General features: G+C 34.3%; 1 protein-coding gene across 1 annotated transcript in view; it reads left to right on the forward strand.

Moving 5' to 3' along the window:
• LRP1B (LDL receptor related protein 1B) overlaps window positions 1-25737 on the forward strand; it is a 1807041-nt gene that overhangs the window by 1631973 nt on the left and 149331 nt on the right. The window contains exons 62-66 of the mRNA XM_029933319.1: window positions 6700-6816; window positions 14448-14554; window positions 19886-20015; window positions 21610-21716; window positions 22054-22186. Coding sequence (XP_029789179.1) covers window positions 6700-6816; window positions 14448-14554; window positions 19886-20015; window positions 21610-21716; window positions 22054-22186 — 594 coding nt within the window. The remainder of the gene's footprint in view (window positions 1-6699; window positions 6817-14447; window positions 14555-19885; window positions 20016-21609; window positions 21717-22053; window positions 22187-25737) is intronic.

Raw genomic sequence — 25737 nt, forward strand, 5'->3', positions numbered from 1 at the left:
TGATGTACAGTATGTTGGCAGAAATGAGGTAATAACTGTCTCCCCCTAGTTCACAATCATCAAGTCACAATGCACATTTCTAAATAAGAAAAAAAGAATCACAAAATCTTGTCAAGTGTAATAGATGGCATTACAGGATGTAATATGACACGTTCTAAAACCGGATAATGTGAATTCAAAAAATTTCCACTGAAAATTACATTGCATCGACATATAATTTTTTAAATGTCATTATTGGAGCTTCCAGAGAGCTAGCCTATTATAGCTTCAGCTCTTTATAAAGAAAATATGTCATCGGCAGTTTGTTTTACTTCATCAGCCTTTCTCTTCTCCACCTAGAAGAATAATGTAGAAGTTAAAGAAAAATGAGAATTTAAAAGTGAAGCAGAACTAGTAGGATCCCCCTGAGACAACGTGCCGCTGGCATTGTTAGTCTCAACTGCTGGTGCATCCACATATCCTTTCCACTTCCCCTAGAACAGGCTGTGCGTGCAAGTGTTCATGGAGGAATATTACCCTGATCGATGAAAAGTAACATGAACTTAATTCTCAGATCCACCGAACACTTCACAGTGCAAAGCAGCCTGCAGCTTAGAGGCTGTAATAGCATCTGTCACATGGAAAATGCTCCAAAAATGCAACCCTCAGGTTGTAGCATTTGTACCATCTTCCATCTTTCATGGAAGCCTGGATATGCAAATTACTTTTAAACAGAAACTAATTCTGAGGCTTCTAATGGGAAGAGATCACATTTCCCAGGTAATTATAAACCAGTGAAATAGCCTGGGAATAATGTAAAGCAGCACATACGGATAAGAACACTAATATGAGGATCATGACCTGAGCTGAATTCAGACACTTAACCAACTGAGTCACCCAGACACCCCAAGGAATCTCTAATATTTTGAAGCAATAAAATAGTATAATGTTTGTCTTAGGACTCTTATCCAGTGCAAACCAGTGGCAAAATAGAATTTCTGCCTCCATTTCAGGGAGTAGATGGAATTAACTTCAGGAACAGTTTGGATGTAGGTATTTACAAAGAGCCCTATCATCTTTTTCTCCACTTCTAAACCATTCCATACTTTATTGGTGTCTTCTGAGAATGGTACTTTTATTATGGTTTTTAAAATAACCTATGGCCCAAAAAAATCCCAAATAAATAGGGAGGCAAACCATAAGTGATTCTTTTTGTTGTTGTTTATCTTGAATGACAGAGAAAGAGAACAGGGACTGGTAGAGAGAGAGGGAGAGAGCATCCCAAGCAGGCTCCCCATTGTCCGCACAGAGACTGGTGCAAGGCTCAATCCCATGAACCATGAGAACATGACTGGAGCCAAAATCGAGAGTCAGATGCTTACCTGACTGAGCCGCCCAGGCATCCCGAGAGACTCTGAACTACAGAGAACAAACAGGGTTGCACAAGAGGACGTGGATCCAGGGAGGATGGGTCAATAGGTGATGGAGATTAGGGAGGGCACTTGTTGGGATGAGCAGCACTGGGCATTATACATAAGTGACGAATCACTAAAGTCTGCTCCTGAAACCAATATTACACTATATGTTAGCTAACTAGAGTTTAAATAAAAACTTGAAATAAACAAACACAAATAAATAAATATAAACAATGAAATAAAATGATCCATGGCAACTTAAGGAATAATACTTGTAATCTCAAAAGGAAAGAACTATTTCCTCTTTCAGTAACCATGGAAATTAAACCCAAAGGCTTTAATTGGCTTTGTTAGGTTTTTAACAGACTCCTAAATTGCCTATCCCTATACCCAGTTTTTATTTACCTCTTAGAAATAGAACCCTAAATCTTAAGTTGATGCACTGCTAATCAGAATAAGACATCACATTTTCCGTCTCCACTTTTTACATTTACATTTTTGCTTGTGCATTTTTCATTTGCATGAAGTTTTAAAAATATTTCTTAATTATGTCTTAATAATTTATTATTTTTTATTTCTGAGTAGTTTTTAGTTGAATGGATATATTCTCACTTGGATTATTTTAGAAGTTGATTATTATTAATAAGGCTGTTATAACCATTCTTGTATATATTTATTTTGTTAACAATTTGTTTTCATTTTTCATGAACACTTAGATAGAATATTGCTGGGTTATAGGGTAAATACGTTTGCCTTTTTAAAAACTAGAATAGAAAGTTTCATTCTCTAAATTCTCATGAAAATTTAGTGTGACCTCTTTGATTTGAGCAATTTTATTAAATATGTAATGGTATCTCATTGTGGTTTGAATTTGCATTCCCTTTATGATTAATGGTTTTAAGAATCTTTATTTGCCATTCAAATATCTTTTTATTTGTAAAGTATCTTTTCAAGTCTTTTGTTTGCTAATGTGTAAGATATGTAGGAATTTTTATATATTCTGGAACTAAGTAATTTCCCAGATATATATGGTACAAATATTTTTAAAATGTTGTTTGCCAATTCATCTTCTTAATGATGCTTTTTAAAGAATAAAACATTTTAATTCAGTTGAAGCCCAATGTGCTAATTTTGTATTTATTATTGTTTTTTGCATTCTCTCCTAGAAATAATTGCCTACTCAAAGATTATGAAAATATTTTTCCATATTCATTATGTTTTGACCAATTCAGATTATTTTTTTAAGTTTATTTAGTCATTTGGCGGGAGGTCAGACAGAGAAAGAGAGAGAGAATCCCAAGCAGGTTCTGCTCTGTCAGCATGGAGCCCTATGCAGGGCATGAACTCAGGAACCGTGAGATCATGACCTGAGCCAAAATCAAGTGTTCAGTGTTCAGTGTTTAACCAACTGAGCCCCATCTCCGATTAATTTTTTGTATGAAATATAATTGGTTGAGATTTATGTTTTTCTTATGGATAGCCACTCGTTTCAACAATATTTGCCAAAAAGGACTTTCTTTGTCCCATTAAATTGATTTAGCTCCTTTGTTTAAAATGAGTTGACCATATATGTATGTTTATATTTCTGGTTTCATTTGGTTTAATACTGCCTTTTTTCAATTATAGTTTTGTAGTAACTCTTGAAATCAGATACTGTAAATTCTCCCAGTTTTTTCTTCTTTTTCAATATTGATTGGTTATTCTAGATCCTTTACATTTCTTCAATTTCTTCAATTTTTAGCATAAGCAATTTCTTCAATTATAGCTTACTGGAATTTTGATGGGGATTGCATTAATTCTTTATACCAATTGCAAGAAAATTTTAGCAATTTTGACTTTTCTAATCCATGAGCATGATATATTGTTGCATTTTCTTAGGCATTAATTCTTCTTTTTTCTCAGTAGTGTTTTAGTTTTCAGTATGAAGGTATTACACAAATTTCACTAGAGTTATTCCTAGATATTTGTTATTTTATTGATGCCCTTGTAAAAATTTTCCTTTTTTAATTTCATTCTTGGTCATTGTTAATGTAGAGGAATATAATCAAATACATATATTGTCATTGTATTTCATAACCCTTCCAGATTTACTTATTACTTATTATTACTTCCAGTAGTTTGTACATTCCTTCGAATTTCTTTTGGTATAATGAGAAACTTAAATTTTACCTCCATTTCTGTATCCCAGCCCACTTCTCCAGTTCTTGCTCACAAAAACATAATAGACAGCAGATTTTTTTTTTCCAGAAATAGCCCATTCATACACAAGTGACAATAGTATTGCAGTATACATGACATAGTTTACATCTTGGCCGTCCCTCTGGAGGATCAAATTTGTAGTAGTATCTAATTGATGTGGAAACATATTAAATAAAAAAGTTTTGAAATATTTTATTTGTTTTCTCCATTCTTATAACAACAAAAAACATACTACATTGTTCCACTGCTGTTTAATAATTTGAATAAATAGAAAATTCTACATATTGTAATAATTCTGTATTAATTACTTTAGAGTATTATAATGTGCAATTATATATGCATTGTTCTACAATTAGGTTTTTGGGCCAGTGATTGTCAATCTTACCTACTCATTTGAATCAGCTGGCTAACATTAATAAAAATACTGGTGTCTGGGTTCTTCCCAGATTTTATTGATGTGTAATATTGACTGGACAAAGGGATTTTTTAAGTTCCCTCTGTGATATTAATGTATAGCCAATTTGAGAACAGCTGTTTTACCTTGCTCATACATTTTCCTATTAAAAATATATTTATATTTATATTTATATTTAATCTTTTCAAGGGAGACTATAAATGCAGAAAAAAGTCTATACGTTCTGTATAGTTTGTAATTTTATAAGCAATGTCATTTGGAATACATAATCATTCAGAAATATAAAATTTAAATAGCCTTGCAAAAGGCAATTAACCTTTCAGTGTTACTGTTTCTGTACACCCCATTTTTAAATCTTAGCAGTCAACTGTAACTTGTTTCTGTTAGGAAATAATGAGGGCAGATCTCTTTCACACACAAAAATAAGGTACAAATATTTAAACATAGAAAAAAATTACAAATAGGAATTAGAAAAAAAATCTTCAAAAACACTTATTTTACTGATACTCAATACCAAATGTGAACCTTTCATTGCCATGGGCAATTGCTTGGGGCTAATGTTGTAATTCTAGGTCACATAGTCTATTTGTTTGATCCAGTCTGATCTTTCTTACTTTCTTATATTCTAAAATTTTAAAACACCCAGTAATCATCCAAACAAGTGCCGTACTCAGTGCCCATCACCTAATTCCCCCTCCCCCCATCAGCCCTCAGTTTGTTCTTTTGTGGTTTGCCTCCCTCTCTCTTTGAAACTGTTTTTTCCCCTTCCCCCATGGGCTTCTGTTATGTTTCTCAAATTCCACATGAGTGAAAATATATGATACTGTCTTTCTCTGATGGACTTACTTCATTTAGCATAATACCTTCCAGTTCCATCTGTCTCCAAAGTCAAGGCAAATAAAAGCCAAAATGAACTATTGAGATCTTATCAAGATAAAAAGCGTCTTCACAACAAAACAAACAACCAACAACACTAAAAGGCAACTGACAGATTTTAAGCCAATTTTAAAATCTAATTTAATGTGTAACACAGGCAAAAAGGACATACCACAAAACACAGTACTCAACACAGTGACACAAGTTATGTACTGACTAATCATTAGCAGGAAGTTAGACTGGAGGAAGAAAGGGAGGGAAGGAAGAAGGGAAATACAGGCTCTTTATATATAACTATATATAAAGATTATCTATCTGTAGAAAAATTTGAAAAGTTTGAAAAATTTGAAGTCTATCATGAGAATTTCTATAGAAATATAAATTTTTCTAGAGGGACATCTGGGTATAAATTTTTCCATTGCCACTGAATACCTTTGTAATAGTGGAGAAATTACTTAAACTCTTTGAAACTTATTTTTCTCATTCATTTAAGTGCATATAATACTTCTTAGGTTGAATATGATCCCATTTATGAAAATGCTTAACTAAGAGGTAGGCTGGATCATTAATAGATGTTCATATTTAATTTTCTAATTATATCTAAATCACTCTTTCTTTATAATCTTATTAGAATTTTATAAGACATTTTAAAGGAAAGAGTAGCAATCACCACCAAATTGCTTATCTTCTCCTTTAGTTTATCTATTTTACTAGTCTGAGTTTTTAAACTCACTATCTGTCTCTAATACAGCTGAGAATAAAGAGTCAATATAAGTATATGAAAGGGGAATGTGTCCTAAATTGTATATTACCATTTATAATTTTATTATTTTATTATTGAATTCAGTCTATCTTTAGCGTTCAGACCCTTGGTAATCAGTATGTTTCATAGACCAAGGACAGTGTTATCACTAGAGAGCTTCTTAGAAATCCACATCTACATAATCATAGTCTCCATTTGAGCAAAATTCTGAAGTAATTTATATGTATGACCATTAAAGTTTTAGAAGCACTGCTTTAGGCTCTATACAGTAAGCTATTACTCTCGTGGAAATTTAAGAATATATGACAAGTTATTAAATATATTCTATTTGCATGCATTCTGATTCTAGATCAATTTTGGATACAGGTTTGCTGTAAAGAACACTAAAGCAAGAGTAAATACACACACACACACACACACACACACACACACACACACACACACATTGACAGTGCCATTTAATGGTAGTAAAAAATCATCAGACTTCTAAACTCTACGTCTCTGTTTTGTCATTTGTAAAGTGAAAGGCTAGTTAATACCTGTCCTTTTGCTCAGTGGGATTATTTAGAAATCAAGTGAGATGACACTTCATAAATTTTCAAGGTTTGTGCACATTAGGCTCTATTATAATCTATGAGTTTAGATCAGTTGATAGGTTGCTTATGAGTAAGAAATTCTTAGGAAAGAAGACAAGACTACAACCTCAGAGTCTGACTGATAACCATTTATTTTTGCTGCCTTATAGAAGAAATCAAAGGTGGCTTAGGGAGGGAGTATCCTAAAGAGAATTGTAGTTCTTAATAGTTTTGATTATTTTGACTGATTTGTATTGACTTTATGTGGGTGGGCCAATCAATTGTTTTCTAATTAGCTAGTGATGAAAGCATGACTGATAACATAAAATAAGACAGTAGGATGAATTTTATTTAACATGTAACTTCAGTTTTTCCTAGGGATGCTTCTCAGTTAGTAGCTGAATTAAGGTTTGAGGAAATGCCATATGCCCTGAATTTGGAAGTCAATGATGCAAACTCTGGTTCTTTCTATTACAGACAAGAAGACTTGCGGACCTCATGAATTCCAGTGTAAAAACAACAACTGTATTCCAGATCACTGGCGGTGCGATAGCCAGAATGACTGCAGTGATAATTCAGATGAAGAAAACTGTAGTAAGTAGCTCTTGCTTGAGAACACTGAGCATGACAGCATATTCAATAAGCAGGAGAGCGATTTTTAGTTCAATTAAGGTACGAATTTGAACCTATCTATCCCACGGCCCACAGTTTTATACATATATTCACATTTGGACAAGAACATTCAGACTATATCAACCTTAATCTCAAATGGTGGAATTATTGAAATGTTCATACTGGAAGTTATTTTCTTATAGTTATCAGAATTGGTATGAAAGTATCATCAGGTTTAATGCAACCCATTAGTATGCAACACAGTAAGCCCTGGATGCAAGTTCATACAAAGAGCTGAATGATGTGGAGACAGTACAAAACTTACCATTCTTTAATGGATGGTATTCATTTCATTTCAGTCTCAAGTCCTTTTACACTACAGATTTACCCAAGAGCATCTTTCAGCAAAATATCATTTATTCTCTCTGGAGTAGAGAACACCACATGTATTCAGGATGCCTTTCTCTGAAAATAGAATAACACTGTTATCATCATCTGCCTCTTGCATTTTTATGTAATAAACTTAAAAGAAAATAATTGTCCAACAATTTTTTTCTAAAATGTAATATGGTATGTAAAATTGTGATAGCATCTTTATATTCTAGCTTTAATATCTGAATATATTTCTTACCAGCACTTAAGCAAAGAAAGCAATATAATCATGCTTAAAATAAGATAATAATCAAATTCCATTTATTAAATATTTGTATTCTGCTACTTCCAAAAAGGTTTGATGATGCCAATAGTGTCTGCTCTTATTTATTTATTTATTTTATGAGAGAATGTGGGGGTGAGGGACAGGGGAGGGAAGGGCCAGAGGCAGAGAGATGGAGAGAGAGAAAATCTCAAGCATGCTCTCCGCAGTTAGTGTAGAGTCCAATGAGGGACTTGACCCCACAAACTGTAAGATTATGACCTGAGCTGAAACCAAGAGTTGGATGTTTAACTGACTGAGCCACCCAGGTGCCCTCAATAGTATTTACTCTTATACATGAGACTAAGAACATTCATTTCCTAAAATACAGGAGATGAACTAGAAACTGTTACATTAAAACATAGGAATATGTTATATAAAAGCCTATGAGTAGTAGAGTCATAGCTTTCATAAACCACTTGGATATTCCATTTGCAAAATATCAACTTTTTAAAAATAACTTTTGAACCTTAATTTGACCAGTGTTTGAAGATCAGATACATTAAGTGTGAAATTTCTGGATCATTACGATTATGGAATACTCTGATTATGGGAACTTTTTTACTCCTTCTTTGTATGTATCTTAACTGATCTTACTTGGAGTGTACTAGATTCTTTTCATCAGTAACTTTGAAAAAACTTTATATAGCTGATTTTCAGGTTCTATCCAGTGATTAAAATAAAAACCTAATGAGGTAAGAATGGCAGGAATAGAAGAGTAAATGCAAAGAGGAAGCAATTACATTACACATTTTCTATTTAATTCACTTCCACTTCAGAACTTAAATATACAGATAACTACTTAGCTTAGTTTTGGATACACTTAGTGTTAATTATCAATAAGATACCTGAGAAGAAGTGCCTTATCTTGAAAGATTTTAAGAAGAAGAGAGGGTAAGTGAGAGGGCCACATTAGAAACTTATATCTTTGAGAACCCTTTATTCAAGGGGTTGTTGAAATGTATGGGAAGTTAGGCTACCGTTGTGAGTGGAGAAGAAGGAGAAAAAGAATGAAGGGCGGAGATAACCTGTTTCTGAGTCTACTGGGTTCCCAGAGTGGTTGAGTATGATTTTGCTGGCCTCTCTCAAAAGTCAGCCTTTCACGCAAGAACCCAAGGCGAAGGAGTGCTGCTTCTCACTTGTCACTGTGCAAACAGTGATAAATCACTTGAGTCATTGCCACAGAACCCTTAAGAAATAGCAAGAGAGTGCCTGCAAAGGCAAGCATTGCAAGGTAAAATACCCAACTGTGTGTAGTTCACTTTTAGTCCCCATTCACTCTGGGCATGTGGCCTGAGACAGCAACATTGATGAATTTGCAGAAGCGAGAGGACAGTGAACAAGAATGAAGCATGTTATAGTTGGGACATGGAAGGATAGAGGGGACACCCAGGACCCATATCAAAACCAGTAACATGTAAAACATGTAAGAATGTGTAAGAGGAAGGCTCACGGGATCAATACGATTGAGTGGTGTTTGATGGTACCATCTGAATAGGCCTGAAGAAATGAGAAAGTTCAAACATTGAAAATGTCAACAGGTCTACATGGACAAAAGTGGAGTCTATGAAAAGAGAGAAAAGAATATCACACAGCTATATAAAGCACCAAGAGATTAGTCAGATACAAGTCAGCCATAGAAAAATTCTTCTCCTGTATAAAATGTTATTGAGATAGTTCCCATTTTTTACTATCTACTGAAACTAGTATAATTTTATATATAATTATAATAAAACTTTATTAAATGTACATATAAATTCCTGTTTATATATTATAATCATGACTATATCACATCACATATATATATATTTTTTTAATGTTTATTTATTTTTGATAGATAGAGACAGAGTACGAGCAGGGGAGGGGCAGAGAGAGAGGGAGACCCAGAATCTGAAGCTGGCTTCAGGCTCAGACCTGTCAGCACAGAGCCTGATGCAGGGCTCGAACTCATGAATAGTGAGATCATGACCTGAGCCTGTGAACAGTGAAATCATGACCTGAGCTGAAGCCAAATCCTTAACCGACTTAGTCACCCAGGTGCCCCCATCACATACATATTTAGTTTTAATATGTATAGGTGATAACAGTACACCCCAAAAGACAGCAGTATAATGTTATCATATTTTCTAAATATCATTAGTACAACTGTATGCATTTTGGTTTACATTTAGGCAATTATTGTTAGCAATTATTAAATAGTGGAATAGAGCAGAGATAGTAAATTAGCCTTAGAGTTAAAAACAACAGTAGTTTTGTTTGTTTTATGTGACCACATTCCATCAACCAACACTCACTTGCATTCCATTGATCCACTCATTCCCTTATCACATTTATCTGAGTTCCTACTTAAATGTCTGTGCATAGTGTAGGGAGGATGGCTATATCTCAGGGTAGAGCACAGGTCCTGATACATTTGTAATGTTAGCTATGTATTTTTAAAATCATTTTTGGACTCTTGTGTTTAGAATCTAGACGAATTTACTCTTTAAATTGTGTGGGAAACACCCCAGGCATAGAAACGGGAAAGTTTGAATCATAGCAGAGCAATTAACTACCAGCTATATTTTAAATCTAATATGCTTTCTCCTTTTTTATATTTATAGAGCATAATTAGTCCATTGTCATTTCTTCATCATCTGCTGATCACTTCCCTTGTTGTGTGTTAAGCAGGGGCACTTTGCTCCAACAATGATTTATGCTCTTAGAAATAAGAAAACTTTATTGTCATTGGAGTTACTTTGTCATCTGTATCAAAGTTTTGGAAATATCTGACCAATCTCAACATCTATGTTCTCTTACCAGCAGTAAATGTAATGTATATTGCATGTACACCTTCTAAGTAATCGATATGCAAAATAAATTATTTCATATCTTTTCATTATTAAGAAGTAACTAACAATCGAATAGATTTAAAAACACCAAATAACTTGATCAGATTATGGTTTTTTAGAGAGACAAGCTGTGTCTGCCTTATTTGAATTTCTAGTACTTTCACACTGAATTTATATCAGAAGATTATTTGTATAGCATGTCAGTTATACTAATTGTATTCTAAAAATTCTCCTCAGATTCTTACACCCACATTTATATAACTTTTGAACTTATCACCAAGGGTGTATGATAATATACTCAGCAGAGCAATTGGAGTCTGGAAGCCTTTCTGCTCTGCCACTGATGCTGTGGCTTTGAAAGTCACTTTTATTCTCTAAACTTAGTTGTTTCTTTTCCATTTTGTGCAAGATAGCTTCCAAAGTTCTTTTCCGTTCTGAAGCTGTATGCTTTTCCTCCTTTAATATTGGAGGAAATGACTTATCTATATAATGCCCCTATTTTTTATTTTCATTATGGAATCCAGACCAGCCTTCCGAAATATGCCTGTAAAGGCCTCTTTGTTGTTGATTTGGCATGTTTAAATGAGACTTATGGAAAACCCAGCTAATTTTTATGCGTGGGTTTCCGTGTCTACTTTAGATCTGGAGACATAGGCAATCTCAGAGAAATTAATGTGAGAAAAGCATTTTGGAAATACTGGGGTAAACTTCACATTCACATTTTCTTTCCAAATGGGTCATCTTCCAGGTGTGATCATTTCGTTGTTCTTTTTAATAAAAATGCTAACTATCATGTCTAGAAATTGATGTTTCACTTTATCCAGAAAAGATCAAATTTAAGAAACAACAAGAGAATACAATCTCTCAGGACTAAATTATGTTTTTCTCAAGAGAGAGTATCTTTTTGAGACATCCAGTGGCAAAAGATTCTGAGGCATACAGATGAGAATTAAAAACAGACTAGCTACCCCATTATTGATGACATTTGTATATATATAAATAATTCACGATTATTATTCAGAAGTAGTTTTACTGGCATTTTATGCTAGAAACATACATTATTTCATATGCACTGAAAAAAAAGCTTTTTCCAAAAAAATCACACAGTTCCTCTGCTCCCATATTAAAACAGTAATTAACAAAGTTAGCAAAGTCTCTATAAAACAAATGTTCTGTGGAATTATTGGGCGAATGCTTTGAAATACTTTATAACTTTATAACTTATTATCACCCTAGATCAGCAACATCCAACCCTCCCTATAGCAAAGTGTATCAGGGTCTGTGAGGTCATAACTGTTAGCACATGTTGAACACACTTGTGTTTAATTAGGATAAAGGCAAGTTAGAATACTAAAGGAAAAAAAATTAGGAGATACCTCCAAATACATGAAATTAAATATTTCTACTGCTGTTGCTTTTAAACATCTAAGTATAATGTGTTTAAAAAATGCTCTGATTTTTAATGAAAATCATTTTGATTGTATTTTTCCATTATTAAATAAAGTGAGCTCTGGTTAATTAACTTGTTAATTTCACTATAATTTCTTTTCCCTAAGGAAAAAAACTGCATGTTTGTAAGCAGGAGGGTGAAATGGCTTTATTATGGAAGAATGATAAGAGAAAACTTTTTTAAATAATTTTTTTCTAATGTTTGTTTATTTATTTATGAGAAAGAGAGACAGTGTGAGCCAGAGAGGGTCAGAGAGAGAGGGAGACCCAGAATCTGAAGCCGGCTCCAGGCTCTGAGCTGTCAGCACAGAGCCCGATGCAGGGCTCAAGCCCACTAATCGGGAGATCATGACCTGAGCCAAAGCCAGACGCTCAACCATCTGAGCCACCTAGGCGCCCCAAAGTAGATGTTTTATTTCTAAGCATGGAAGAAATGATAAGAGAAAATTTTTATTCTAAGTGATTGACATTGTTAGCCGTGTCCCTTGGACAAGTAACTTGGTTTCTCAGGACTTTATGGTTAATCACTGTAATAATGTGAACACTTGTTATTTCCTTGGTAGAAAAGGAGGCAATGATATGGCCTAGTATAAAATAGTGCAGTTCCTAGTCTGGATCATCTAGGTTCGAGTTCAATACTGGCTCTTCTGGCTGCAGGGTGATTTGGAGAAAGTTCCTTAGCCTCTCAGTGCCTCAGTTTACTCATTGGCCAAAGGGTCCTGTGATAGCATCTGCCTTACACAGTTGTTAGGATTAATCGTTCAGTTAATTCAAGTACTTAGCATTAGTTTCACTTAGTGCCTAACAACAAATAAGCAATCAGTAGCTGGTAGTAATTATTATTTTTAGAAATATTAATATTAATACAGTTGTTTTTTAGGTTAAGGGATGATGTATGTAAATGTAATGCAAAGGCGAAAAGAGAAACCACTATTGTCTTGCTCATTAAACAACGGGGTATTGAGAAATGAAGGGGATCCTTCTGTTAAGTGGCTTTTCCTTATTCCACTGAAAAGCATTTTGTCTTATTCATAGCCTGAAGTTTACATTTTAGAATAAAGTAAGTCCCGGAGCAGAACAAAATGCTGACACACATTACACTTTCCACAGTCCTCCCCATGATCCCAGGGCAGATCTCTATATAGAAACGTAAGAGCCCTCCTGACACCGGGCATGCTTGATGTTACCGATGGCTGGAAACTGAGTGATTGTGGACAGCAGTTTTCAAATGGGGGCCAAAGTATTCACAGTATTTATGCAGAAAATTAGGCTTCATAGGAATTCTCCTTAAATTAAATTTCCGTTATTCCTCCTTCCCTTGGGTATTACTGTGTGTGAGGCAGCTATAAACACAGTTAACGAGTAAATAGAAAGGTTTCATCCTGCCAGATAGCAGTTCTATTTAGAGAAAACAAAGTAAACAAGAGATGATCTGTAGCAGTCTTATCAATTCCTGAAATCCTACTTCATTGTCCAGATGAAACACATCCCATATCAGAGGTAAGCCAAGTAGTAAGTCATACTATTTGGCTTATATCCTATGTGGACTGTGGTGAAGCATAATTAAATCAGTAACTGGCAAACTATTTAAAATGGCAGATGAATGATACAGGACGTGTGCAAACATTTGCATAAACAGACAGTTTTTATTTATTTTTTAATGTTTATTTTTAGAGAGAGAGAGGGAGGGAGGGGCAGAGGATCTGGGCTCTGCTCTGACAGCAGCAAGCCTGATTCGGGGCTTGAAGTCACAAACTATGAGATCATGACCTGAACCAAAGTCAGACACAGGCCACTGAGCCACTCAGGTGCCCCAAAAGGCGTTTTTTTTTTTAATTTTTTTATTTTTGAGAGAGAGAAAGACAGAGAGAGAGAGAGACAGTGTGAGCAGGGGAGGGTCAGAGAGAGAAGGAGACCCAGAATCCGAAGCAGGCTCCAGGCTCTGAGCTGTTAGCACAGAGCTCGATGTGGGGCTTGAACCCATGAACCGTGAGGTCATGACCTGAGCCGAAGCCAGACGCTTAACCGACTGAGCCAGTCAGGTGCCCCAAAAGGAGCTTTTTAAAAAGTGAAGCTCCTTTTGTCCTTTCAACTCTTACCTACCCGCTCATGTCCAATAATATTCCCATGGATCCTTCTTGTTTTATGAAATCTAGACTGTCTTTGGACAAAATTTAAGAATTAGAAAGATGTTAGAATACATTATAAAAGTTAAGAGTCAAAAGCTAGACTTACTACTCAATTAATAAATAGCCCCATAGGTACAGAGTCACAAAATGTCTTAAAGTAAATACATAAAATGACTTAGATTTCCAATAACTAGAAAAGATTTGTTATTATGTAATATGCAGATTCTTGTCTTATTTTACTTTAATGTATTTTTACTAAACAGTAGGCTATCTTTTGTCTTTTTTTTCAATTGGTTTCTGTAATGCCACTTTCTATTCATAACTTTAAAATAAATTTGAAAAATCATTATATTGTGTACCATAGATGCTTCATGAAACACTTCTAAACAATTTATTGGTTCTGCTTGGCTAACCTCTTTTTTCTTAATGCTACCTCGTGCTATATGTCATATAAATGTAGAATTCAGTTGCATATAATCGAATAAGCCTGTGCTATTCTTCTGTCCCCAGAGCCACAGACCTGCACATTGAAAGATTTTCTCTGTGCCAATGGGGACTGTGTTTCTTCAAGGTTCTGGTGTGATGGAGATTTTGACTGTGCAGATGGCTCCGATGAGGTAGGCAACTTTGCAAAACCAAACAAAAAAGAAAGTTTTTTAGAGTCACATTTATAATTATTATTATTCAATCCAGTGAGTGCGCCATGGACGGCTCTGAAATACTCCTGCACTCCTGACACAGTGAGATAAGTCGTATTATATCTAAGCTCTGTGCCACACACACAGCACAGGGAATAGTTCCTGTGCTACTATTGACAGTTAATTTTATAGTCTGTTTTACCTCAAGTGGTGAATGGCTGGGTTGGGAATAGGATGTTTGGAAACCCTATTCCCTATAGCTGATGCCCTTGCCATCTGTGAATTTGTTCATAAATTTCCTGCAGTATTTATAGTCAGGACTAATATTTTTATGCATTTTTAACAGTCTCTTCTCCCCAGTCTCTTTCTTCAATAGATACAGTCTTATAGACTTCGATGTGGGTCATCAATTTTCATGAAACCACAGGCTCAGCTTTGCTTGGATGATGAATCACAATCCATTTATAATAAGGTCTATGTACACACAGCTTAAGTGAAAAAAGTTTAAAATATCTCTGGATAATTCTGTAAACTTAGATTGTGTTAATACTTGTAATACTTCACACAATTCATTATTTATCCATCTATGTGTTTGTGTTTCCTCTGTCAATTCCTCCAAGAGGCTTTAAACATAATATATGACAGATGGTTGTATATATATTTTTTCAATCAAATCTAAAATGAATTCTAATCGTTTACTCTGTAGTATCAGAGGGAAGTCCAGTAAGAGTCACTTCATGATTTTCTGTTAATGATTTTACCTGTGAATATCAGGAAAACAACACTGGTGAAATCAAGCCTAGTCAGAGATCAAGGAAAAATGAGGTTTAGTCCTTAGTGACCACCACACCTCCTTCCAGGGTACGATGACTTCCTAGAGTTCTGCTCTTCTGGTTGGCGCACATAAGTACCTACCCCTCATGAAGGTCCTTCCACTGACTATAGGTTTGTCTGAAGAGAACCTCTGCTGCCGTAGAGGTTTCTGTGTGTCCGGTCAAACATCTTTAGTCATCCACTGATTTCCGTCATCTTTGGGAGGCTCTCTACTATTTACAGAACTCACACAGACTAGTTCTTTCCCAGTCTTCGGGTATTCTTATTAAGATTTGACAATTTTCCATCCTCACACTATCTTGGACAATTCCCAGTCACATTCAGGGCCTAGATTTTGGAAACAATATATTTAACTTCTCCCCTAAAGGCCAGAAAACCTAAACCTTGAGACTGCAATGTTCTCTTTGGAGAAGATGAAACATATTTATGAGCCTATTCACAAATAAGTAAAAACAAAAAACATTTTTTTTTAATTCAGAGGGGAGCTAAGTTATTACTGCCCAACTACATATTTACTTAGTATCCATTTATTCAAAAATTATAGTAAATATTTCCCAGTTAGACAGATAAATTTCACATAAACTCACCCATATGATGAAATAGGTTTCTTTTCTTTAAAAACTGTGTTTCATCAGCCCTGTGTAATCTATGAAACATCAAGAGGTGGACATATATATTGTTTAAGGCATATAATTCCATCTTCCATGTTATTCACTAGATATCTAAAGTACATATAGAAACTCAACTTATTATCCAGAATCTTATACAATTGAAAGTCGATGTCCTTATTAACATCATTTATCTCATGCCCTAAGTTCATGAATGTAGTTCTTTGATTGCTGGATAGACCTCCATTATGGACATTTTCATGGTAATACCCCAAGGGAACAAAAATAACTTTAAAAAAATTTTTTTATGTTTTTTATTTATTTTTGAGAAACAGAGAGAGTGCAAGCAGGGGAGGGTCAGAGAGATAGGGAGACACAGATTCCAAAGACAGGCTCCCGGCTCTGAGTTGTCAGCACAGATCCCGATGCAGGGCTGGAACCCACGGAATCGTGAGATCATAACCTGAGCCGAAGCTGGACGCTTAATCAACTAAGCCATCCAGGCACCCTCAAAAAAACTTTCTTAAAGATGGTCTTTACATTTACATCTGTATGTATAATCTATAGGTAATGAAGTGTCTAACACTATATGCAATTGATTCCTCTTTTCTTTCTAAAGGTGAAAATTTCAGGTTGAATTGACTAACAAACAAAGAAGCAAATAAAAAGGTGAACCAAACAAATGGCTAGAAAACCAAATTACATACAGGATACTGTCATTTTAGGAACAAAAGATAAAATTGTAAGGATAAGTTTTGGTAAGGATGTTAACCAATATTATAATTAGCTTGTTCATTCCAGCCAAAACAACAACAACAATAATAATAAATTGGATCAGCATAATTGTGTATCACATCAGTGGCATATACAGAGAAGATCGATTGATTGATTCTCAGAGAAGAATTATTTAAAGTAACTTTGTAGTATTTGGCCTCTACATCCAGTATAATGAATCATAAGGACAAAAAGAAATACAAAGAAATCTTAAACTGTGTTCATATACTTGTTGGCAATGTTGGTTTTGCTAATTTAGAACTCATATATATTGAAAGTAGGATAGATCAAATGCTTAGTTTTACATTATTAGCACTCAAAACTTTGAAGTAAAAGAAAGGAAATACAAATGTAGGAACAAAGAATGTAAAAAAAATTCTGTAATATTAAATTCAAAAGTATCAGTAGGAGATTTTCATTTCTCTTTCTCTTTCTAAAAATATATAATTCTTAGTTCTGCCACTTAAAAATTCTAAAACTGATGAGATCTCAGCATTATAGACTACCCTTAACATTCACATAGTCACCTCTAAATACCATTTTCCTATTAAAGGAAACAAAAGTCCTTTGAGAAATGTCCAGTTCTAGGTCTGAGAAGGAAATTGACAAAATGAGCCACTAACATCTTGTTAAACAATAACCAGGCTATTAGTATGGTGTCCAGTATACACAGGAGCTTATCGAAGGAGATTTTGACGACTAATGAAAGAGACAACTTGGACATCAGAAAGAAAAATGACTATTATGGATTGAAATACACTAAATGTATAAAAATAGATGTGTGTATAATAATACTTTAAAAAAACAAAAAGCTCATTAGTCACTTTGCATGTTCTGAAGCTATCCTTCTTAGGATCCAATCAGCCCACTTTGGAATGTGGGACATTCAGTAGAACAAATGACCTAGTGTCTGCAAGTAGTAAATAGCATTTAAAAAAAAGAAAAAAACCTAGGAGAATGGGAAATAGTTATTCATTTAAAGAAACTCAAACCAAATTCAAAGTTATAGACTTCTTTTAGATCCTTATTTTAGCAAACAATATTTTAAAAATGAGAACATTTTGGAAACTGATAGAAAATAACTTTATATGGAGAGATTTGGGGGGATTCTGTGATATTGCCAATGTTGTGATACTATTGTTGTTATGCTAAATAGTCCAGACTACATAAGTGTAGTGGAGGAGGATGTATGAAACATGAATAGTGATGTGTTGATCGTTGTTAAACAGGCATGATGGGCACGTAGCTTCATTATTCTATTCTTTCTTTCTGTATGGTTTTGAGTCTAAAATAATAACTAAGTCACCCAGAAATATAGACATACACACACATATACTCTTCAACTATACTGTAATTTATTATACATTGAAATATGATAATAGAAAAAGTATCTGGAAGTACTATTTTCTGTATTGATGCCAATACTGATACACCAGAACCATTAGTTATTGAGCTATTTTATTTAATTGCCTTATTGCTGAGATAACCTTTGATTAATTTTTACAAATATATATTGAACAGTTATAATCATGGCGCAGTATTAGATATTTGGTTCATGGACACACATGATCCATTAGACATCACCCTTATTCTACTGGTACTAAATTTTATGAAATTTTAATTTATATTCCTTGTTTCCTACATTTGCTACCTCATTCATTAATTCATTCATTACTTTGGCAGTTTTCATTGAATGCTCATCATGTTCCATTTACAATCCTGAACGTGGTAGGTAAAGTGGTGAACAAAACATATGAAATCCCTTTCTCATGACCAATGTATGGACTGTTCCTCCATCTTTTACAGCATTTACTATGCTTACACTTCAGATGCACTGCATTTCTAACTATCCTTATACAGGAAAAGCATTTTCTTAAATACTTCCATTTCTGTTTAAACTTCCTCTGTAAATCCTTTTATAAAAACCTTGAGAATCCATATATTCAAATTATATTCATTTATTTTGACAGTCTATGCATTTTATTACAATTTTTGGTTTAAGGGCTGGTCTTTCCTATTAGTTTATGAGTTTAAAAATATAGGGAATAAATCTTAGTTTCCTTTGGATTCTTATTTAAGAAACTCTGGTAACTGGTAAACTCTCAATACTTGAGAACAGAAGAGAAGAAGAAAGGTAGTAAGAAGAAAATCAATTATACAGCAGGCAGTCTAATTAAAGGACCATTGGCAAAGAGAAATTTATAGGAGTTTAGAAAGTAAACTTCCTTTCATTATGTGGGGATGACACTGGGAAGAAGCAAGGAGTACCAGCTCCACAGCATCACTTAGTGAGACTCTTATAAGCTGTGACTGTCACACCTTTTGTGGGAGGAACAGACAAGTAACTTTTGGCAAGAATAGAAATGACTTCCAGAAAAACCTCATCCCAGCAAGATGTCTCATTGGAGCATCCCTTATCAACCATAATGGTGAGACCAAGGCAGGTAAATTTCTAGTGGATCTCTTTTTATTGATCTCATATGAAAAATCGTAAGGTCCCCAGAGGTATATCTACTGTCTTGTTTGACTTCCAAATAAAATCTGTATGCGAACCAATGGAAGTGACGGTTGTGAAGGTTCATGTCACAGTTCTTTAGCAACAAATGTTGGAAAAGAGGGGCAGGATTATAAGCAGCAACTAATTTGTGAAAGGACTGAGGAAGAGGCAAGAAAAAGAGAAGGGAAGGACACTCCAGGAAATTTTGCCAATACAAAACAGATTTGCCTTCAGGTTCTTTTTTGCTTCACATTCATCCTGCTACCCCATTTCCAATGAACTGGATGTACTTGCTTAGAGATAATTTTAACCCTTTACTTCCTTCACGATCTTTATTGTCTTCTTTAATTACTAAAACTACATGACCCCCAACTGTCTACTGGAAAATGGTCCCCTTGGAGTAATTGATATGATGAAGTCATGAGATATATGTTCTTTTTTCGTTTCTCTGTTTTATTATGACTCACTGAGACAAATGAAATAGAGAATTGTTACCATTTTGTTAGATAGCTGTGGGCTTAAATGACCATCCGAGCTTCTTATTTGTGACAGTCTAAAAATTTAATGTTAACTGTGTTGTGTGATTTTTTTTTACAGAGAAATTGTGAAACAAGTTGTTCCAAGGATCAGTTCCAGTGTTCCAATGGTCAGTGCATATCAGCAAAGTGGAAATGTGATGGCCACGAAGACTGTAAATACGGAGAAGATGAGAAAAACTGTGACACAGGTAAAATGATTGAGATGTTAGTTAAGGTAGCTGATATTTTAACTTGGTATAATACCAGTTTAAGCAGTAATGAGGAGAAAACAATGGCAAATGCACACATATACTATGTTTTGGCTATAAAATTTTGGATATACTTATAGGTGAACTAATTAGTGTGCCGTTTATATGTTTCAAATGTGTTTTAGCTTAAGATTATTACTGTGTTTGGGATCCAAGCATTACTTCCCAAATTTGACTTTCTGGTTTCTATGTCTTTCCACCCCATTTGGAATGATTTCTCCAAGATGGAAAAATGATATATGTTGAAACTGTAAGTGAAATAAAAGTCGAGTTTTCAGTTATGGACATTAAGGTTATGAAACAGAATGCAGGAGTTTCAACATGAAATCAACTGAGAAAAAGCACATTATTTCTCTTTGCATTCTGGTCTAAAATCAAAATGAAATTAGGAAGCAAGACCAAAGTACAGGGGGAAAAAGGCCCAATTTATTGTGCATTCTTATCCTTTAAATATAGCTATATAAATATGTCCATTAAAACTTAATTTTTATACTTAAGCATTTTAATAACATTATCTTACCAATAAAAGAATTACTGGCCGGAAACCATGCTATAATGTATGTATAACCACAAAAGCATGACTTTGAGAGCCCAGGTGAGAGTAGCAGATACAGGACACACATGTTGCTGCCCGTGGTCTATATTGCTAATTGATCATATCCTTTTTCTCACTGAATTTAGAAATGTCTTCAGATTCCATAAGAATATAGATCCCTAGGCAAACATTGCCAATTAAAAGGAATTACAACTCTAGGATATAGATTTTGAACTTCCTTGGAGTAAGCAAAGTCATATATAAGCACATTTAGCTACCAGAGGTTTGAATACAAGTCTAGCAAACTCAAACCCAGAGACAAAGGCAGAAATCATAATTACTATGTCAATTAATTAGATTGGGAATTAATAGTAATTTAAATGCCCACATGCTATTTTTATTTTCTGTCATAAATGAATACTTCAGATTCTATAGACTCAGTTAATTATGCATGTATTCATGTTTAAGACCCCAAAACAAAAATACTTCTCTGAACTTATGCAAATATGACATTTATGTCAACACAGCCAGCTAGACATCATGGGGTCTATGAGACTATGCCAGGATTTCTACTTTTAGCCTTATGCAATGCATATATAAATTAACATTCCCAAGGGTCACTAAATCCCATTACAGTTTTAAAAACAATTTGAAGCCTTTGTTTTTTAAATAATTTAATTAAAATTATGAAAAATTCATTTAACTCTTCAAAATTAATGAGAATAGAGAGGGTTTTTTTCTTTCTTTAGTCTAGTGAGTTAAATATTTACTGAACAGGCTACTATATCATTGAGGATATCATTGATATTATTGCATTCAGGAAATGCAATAATATCGTGAAACACTTTAAATAAATGTTTAATATCAGATACTGAGTAGAGTTTAAATGTAAATTATTTTCATTACTATGGATTTTTTATATGCTTATATATGTTTTTATCTATCAAAGCAATCATTCATTTTAGCAAATCTAAATCTTAACTTTATAATTATATTCAGACTCTCCTACTTGCTCATCAAGTGAATATATATGTGCCAGCAGAGGATGTATTTCAGCATCTTTGAAATGTAATGGAGAATATGATTGTGCTGATGGTTCAGATGAGGTAAAATCTATCATTTGATTAAAATCTCTGAATTACATGAATTAGGTTTGGGAAAGCAAATGTAATAAAAATAGAGTAAAGAGAGAATCTTGATTCTTAGTGGTCTAAAATGTTAGGACAATACTTGGAATATAATCATTGCAGCAGATACCTGAATCTGCATGCTGTTCATATACTAAACCCTATTGTCATTTGTAGAGGTTATATTCATTAAGTCAAAATAAAAGAAAGCCCACAGTGTAATAAATCTCCAGTATTGTCAGCTGCATGTTTATTTTCCCTGTGACTATATCATTATCATTAATGAAAACTGCAGTGCTCATTTGTATTTGAACAGATGGACTGTGTGACTGAATGTAAGGAAGATCAGTTTCGATGCAGAAATAAAGCCCACTGTATTCCAATTAGATGGCTTTGTGATGGCATTCATGACTGTGTGGATGGCAGTGATGAAGAGAACTGTGACAGAGGTAAGGTGTGGGGGGGGGGGCAGTGTGTGCACTTGCGCGCCCTGCATGCCTATAAATTAGAGAGTGGCATTAAAATACTGTGTCAGGTCAGTGGTGTGCTAGAGGCAAAGAATAGGATCATTGCTAGAGGCAATGAATAGGATTCATAGGAATCTTTACCCTTTCCTATTTCATCACATAATATCCTGTTCTGAATAAGCAAAATCTGGATAATTTCCAGATAGAGTACAGTGTCAGTCTTCATATGACAAAGATAACCAAAGTGCAGGTGTTTATTGCATCCTACCACAAGCATGACTTTGGACTAGTTGCTGGGTCAGGGATATGACAGGAGAAGGATGCAGAGAACATAAGTGCTTTAGCCATTACTATAGAAATATTTTCAGTGTAAGTCTCTCTTCCACATTGCTTGCCTTACTATGAAAGAATAATAACATATGGCATACTATATTACACATACTGATAACAACTGTAGTTTGTGCCCCAAATTTCCCTTTTGCCATATGGTTGAGAAAATGACCTACATTTTTTGTCAGTTTGGAAGACAACTTTCAATTTTGTAGTACATTATTTTTTACTATGTGAAAATATTTCCTGACAGATAACAACTTTTTAATTGTAATTCGCCACATTAAAAGCAGCAATTATTACTACTTTAGAGTTACTTAGGTGAAAGCAAAAAAAAGTGGGACAAACCATAAAATGATCACAAATTCCATAATTCTTATTATTTTCATAATGTTAAGCATGTTGCTTAAATGTAAAATTTCTTTTAACTTGCTTACCAAAGTCTCTCAATGGATGTGCCTGGGCAGCTCAGTTGGTTAAGCATCTAACTCTTGATTTAGGCTCAGGTCATGATCTCACAGTTCATGAGATGCAGCCCCACATCAAGTTCTGCGCTGATAGTGCACAGGAGCCTGATTGCTTGGGATTCTTTCTCTCCTTCTCTCCCCTCCCCTGCTCATGCTCTTGCATATTCTCTCTCTCTCTCTCAAAATAAATACATAAACAGTAAGAAGAAAAAATTTAAAAGTCTCTCAGTGGACTTTATATTATGGAATATTTGGATTATCATCCACAGAGATAATCCAAGTTATTAATGTATGTTGCAAGGCATTTGAGCATGTGCTCAGGGTTTATACAGTTTAAATGTACTTTTGCAACAACATGAATGAGCTAGAGAGTATAATGTAAGCAAAATAAGTCAGTCAGAGAAAGACAAATAATACTATATGATTTCACTCATATTTAGAATTCAAGAAACAGAATAAGTGAACAAAAGAGGGTAAAAAGTGAAAAAATCAAACCAAGAAACAGACTCTTAACTATAGAGAACAAACTGATAATTACAAGAAGGGAGTGTTGGGGGAGGGATTAAATAGGTAGTGGAGATAAAGAAGTACCCTTGTTGTGATGAACATTGGGTGTTGTATGAAACTGTTAAATCATTACATTGTACACCTGAAACTAACATTACACTGTAAGTTAATTAACTGGAATTTATATAAAATCTTTTTTTAAAAAAATATAATAAAATTTTACTTTACATTGAAAGAAAAATATCCTCTATTTTCTTTAATATTAGATCAAACCTTTATGATTTGCTAAGTTCTCCATCTCAAATCTGATAAAGTGTTGTAATACTCAGCAGAAGAAGTCCTAGTTCTCATGTAGAATCTGCAGTGCCTTATATAGAGCCATAAAAGATTAGACTTCCTTAATAGCTATTTCCACTTTTGGTTAAGGTCTCATATTCACATTCCAATTTAGAGACAGCAAACATTGTAGACACTCTGGCACCAAAAAATCTTAAATTCAGTAATATTCTAAGACTTCCAGACAATTAAATTACTCATCATTTCCCATTTTCTAGCTATTAAGCTCCATTCCCTTAATTTCAGTCTCTGTCACCAGTCTGGTTCTTTCTCACATTGCTTCCTGCCTGGGCATATGTACTACCATGTAACTGGACTCCAATACATTCTGCTCACTGCTGCTAGGCTCATTTTTTGAAGTGTAACTGACTATGTCAATGTTTACTTGAAGCTCCTTCCTGGTTACATACAAATATGGCAGTCAGGGTTACAGAGAATGATCCTCTTTTATCTTCCTACTCCTTGACTTCTCTTTAGGTATCATATTTCCTAGCCAAACCAAAGAATAAATCTAGCAACATCTTCCATGCTTTTCAACATCTTTCCTGATTCCTCTACTATTTCTTCTATCTTGATACATTTGACAATAAAAATTATCTCTCTCCTTTTAAGTCCATTCAATTGTTACTGTCTTCAACCAAATTGCAGTCTCTTCTGGAGTTTCCCTAGCAACCCTTTGATGGCATTCTTGTCATATTCTTTCTAATTACTTCTGTATTAGTTGACTGCTTCCCCTGTTGGAATGTGAGTTTCTTGATGTAAAAACGTAGGTATGCAAACAGAATGAGGAAATAGATTCTAGGCAGTGGGATCATTATGCACAAAGTCTCATAGGTGAGAGAAAGTTTAAGTGTTTAGGAACCATAAGTAATTGAAGATTCATGCTATAGAAATTGGTTCTAATTTTATGCATAGTGAGAAGTTTTCTAAGGCTTTAAGAAGTCTTCAAATATATATATTTTTTCAACAAGAGATGGTGGTAGAATTTGCACTATGTAATAAATAGCACGGAGAATTTACTGAAATTAGAATCAAGAGATCTAATTTTTTACCTGTAGGAGAGTTTCCATGCTCATTTTTCATACTATCAAGTCCAGCCACAGTGAAATGTCTCCCAGGGCTGTAAGAGTACCCAGAAAATGAGTGAATGTGTGTGTGTGTGTGTGCATGTACGTGTGCGTGTACGTGTGTGTGCATGTGTGTTTGAGGGCAACCTGTTAGGATTTATCTATTTTTTTTAAATATTACAATTTTATAAGATTTGATTGAAAAAAGAATTCCAGGTTAAAACTCAAACATTGCTGTTTAAAAAAAAAACAGTATACAGTATAGCATTTGAAATCTGAGTTGCCTTTTAGATTTAAAATGACTCTACTAAATGTTTAAGCCTACTGTTTAAAACAGAGTCGAGGACCTTTAATTCAGTCATTTAGAAATGTGTCAGAGCTCCCATTCCCTCCAATTAATGTTTCTAACTTTTCTTGTGTTTCTTTGCTGCTAGATAAATTCCAGTGAAGTATCCTGATGGTTAAAATATTTGATCATGTATGGATCTATCTTAAGCATGATCAGGTTCATATTTCTAGTATTCTACTTCCAGGTAGTGGTTTAGGTATTGGATGGATGTACTTCAAGGCACTGAGGAAATGGAATGCCAGACTAAATCTCTCCCCTGTGAAATCTCACTTCAATTCATCCCAAATCTGGATACATGAACTAAGTGTTGAGGGCTGGAAGGCAAGAAAGATTCAGGACAAACATGAAATATTATCCAAGTGAATCATTTTACTGGTTTACTTTTAAAAGACAAACCCCAAAATACTGAGGAATTAAAAGCAACATTTGTATTTTTAAAGGTAAAACATGTTGCCAAGGAAACTTGGTGGGGTTTTC

Source organism: Suricata suricatta, chromosome 3, assembly GCF_006229205.1.
Source record: "Suricata suricatta isolate VVHF042 chromosome 3, meerkat_22Aug2017_6uvM2_HiC, whole genome shotgun sequence".
NCBI classification, from domain to species: domain Eukaryota; kingdom Metazoa; phylum Chordata; class Mammalia; order Carnivora; family Herpestidae; genus Suricata; species Suricata suricatta.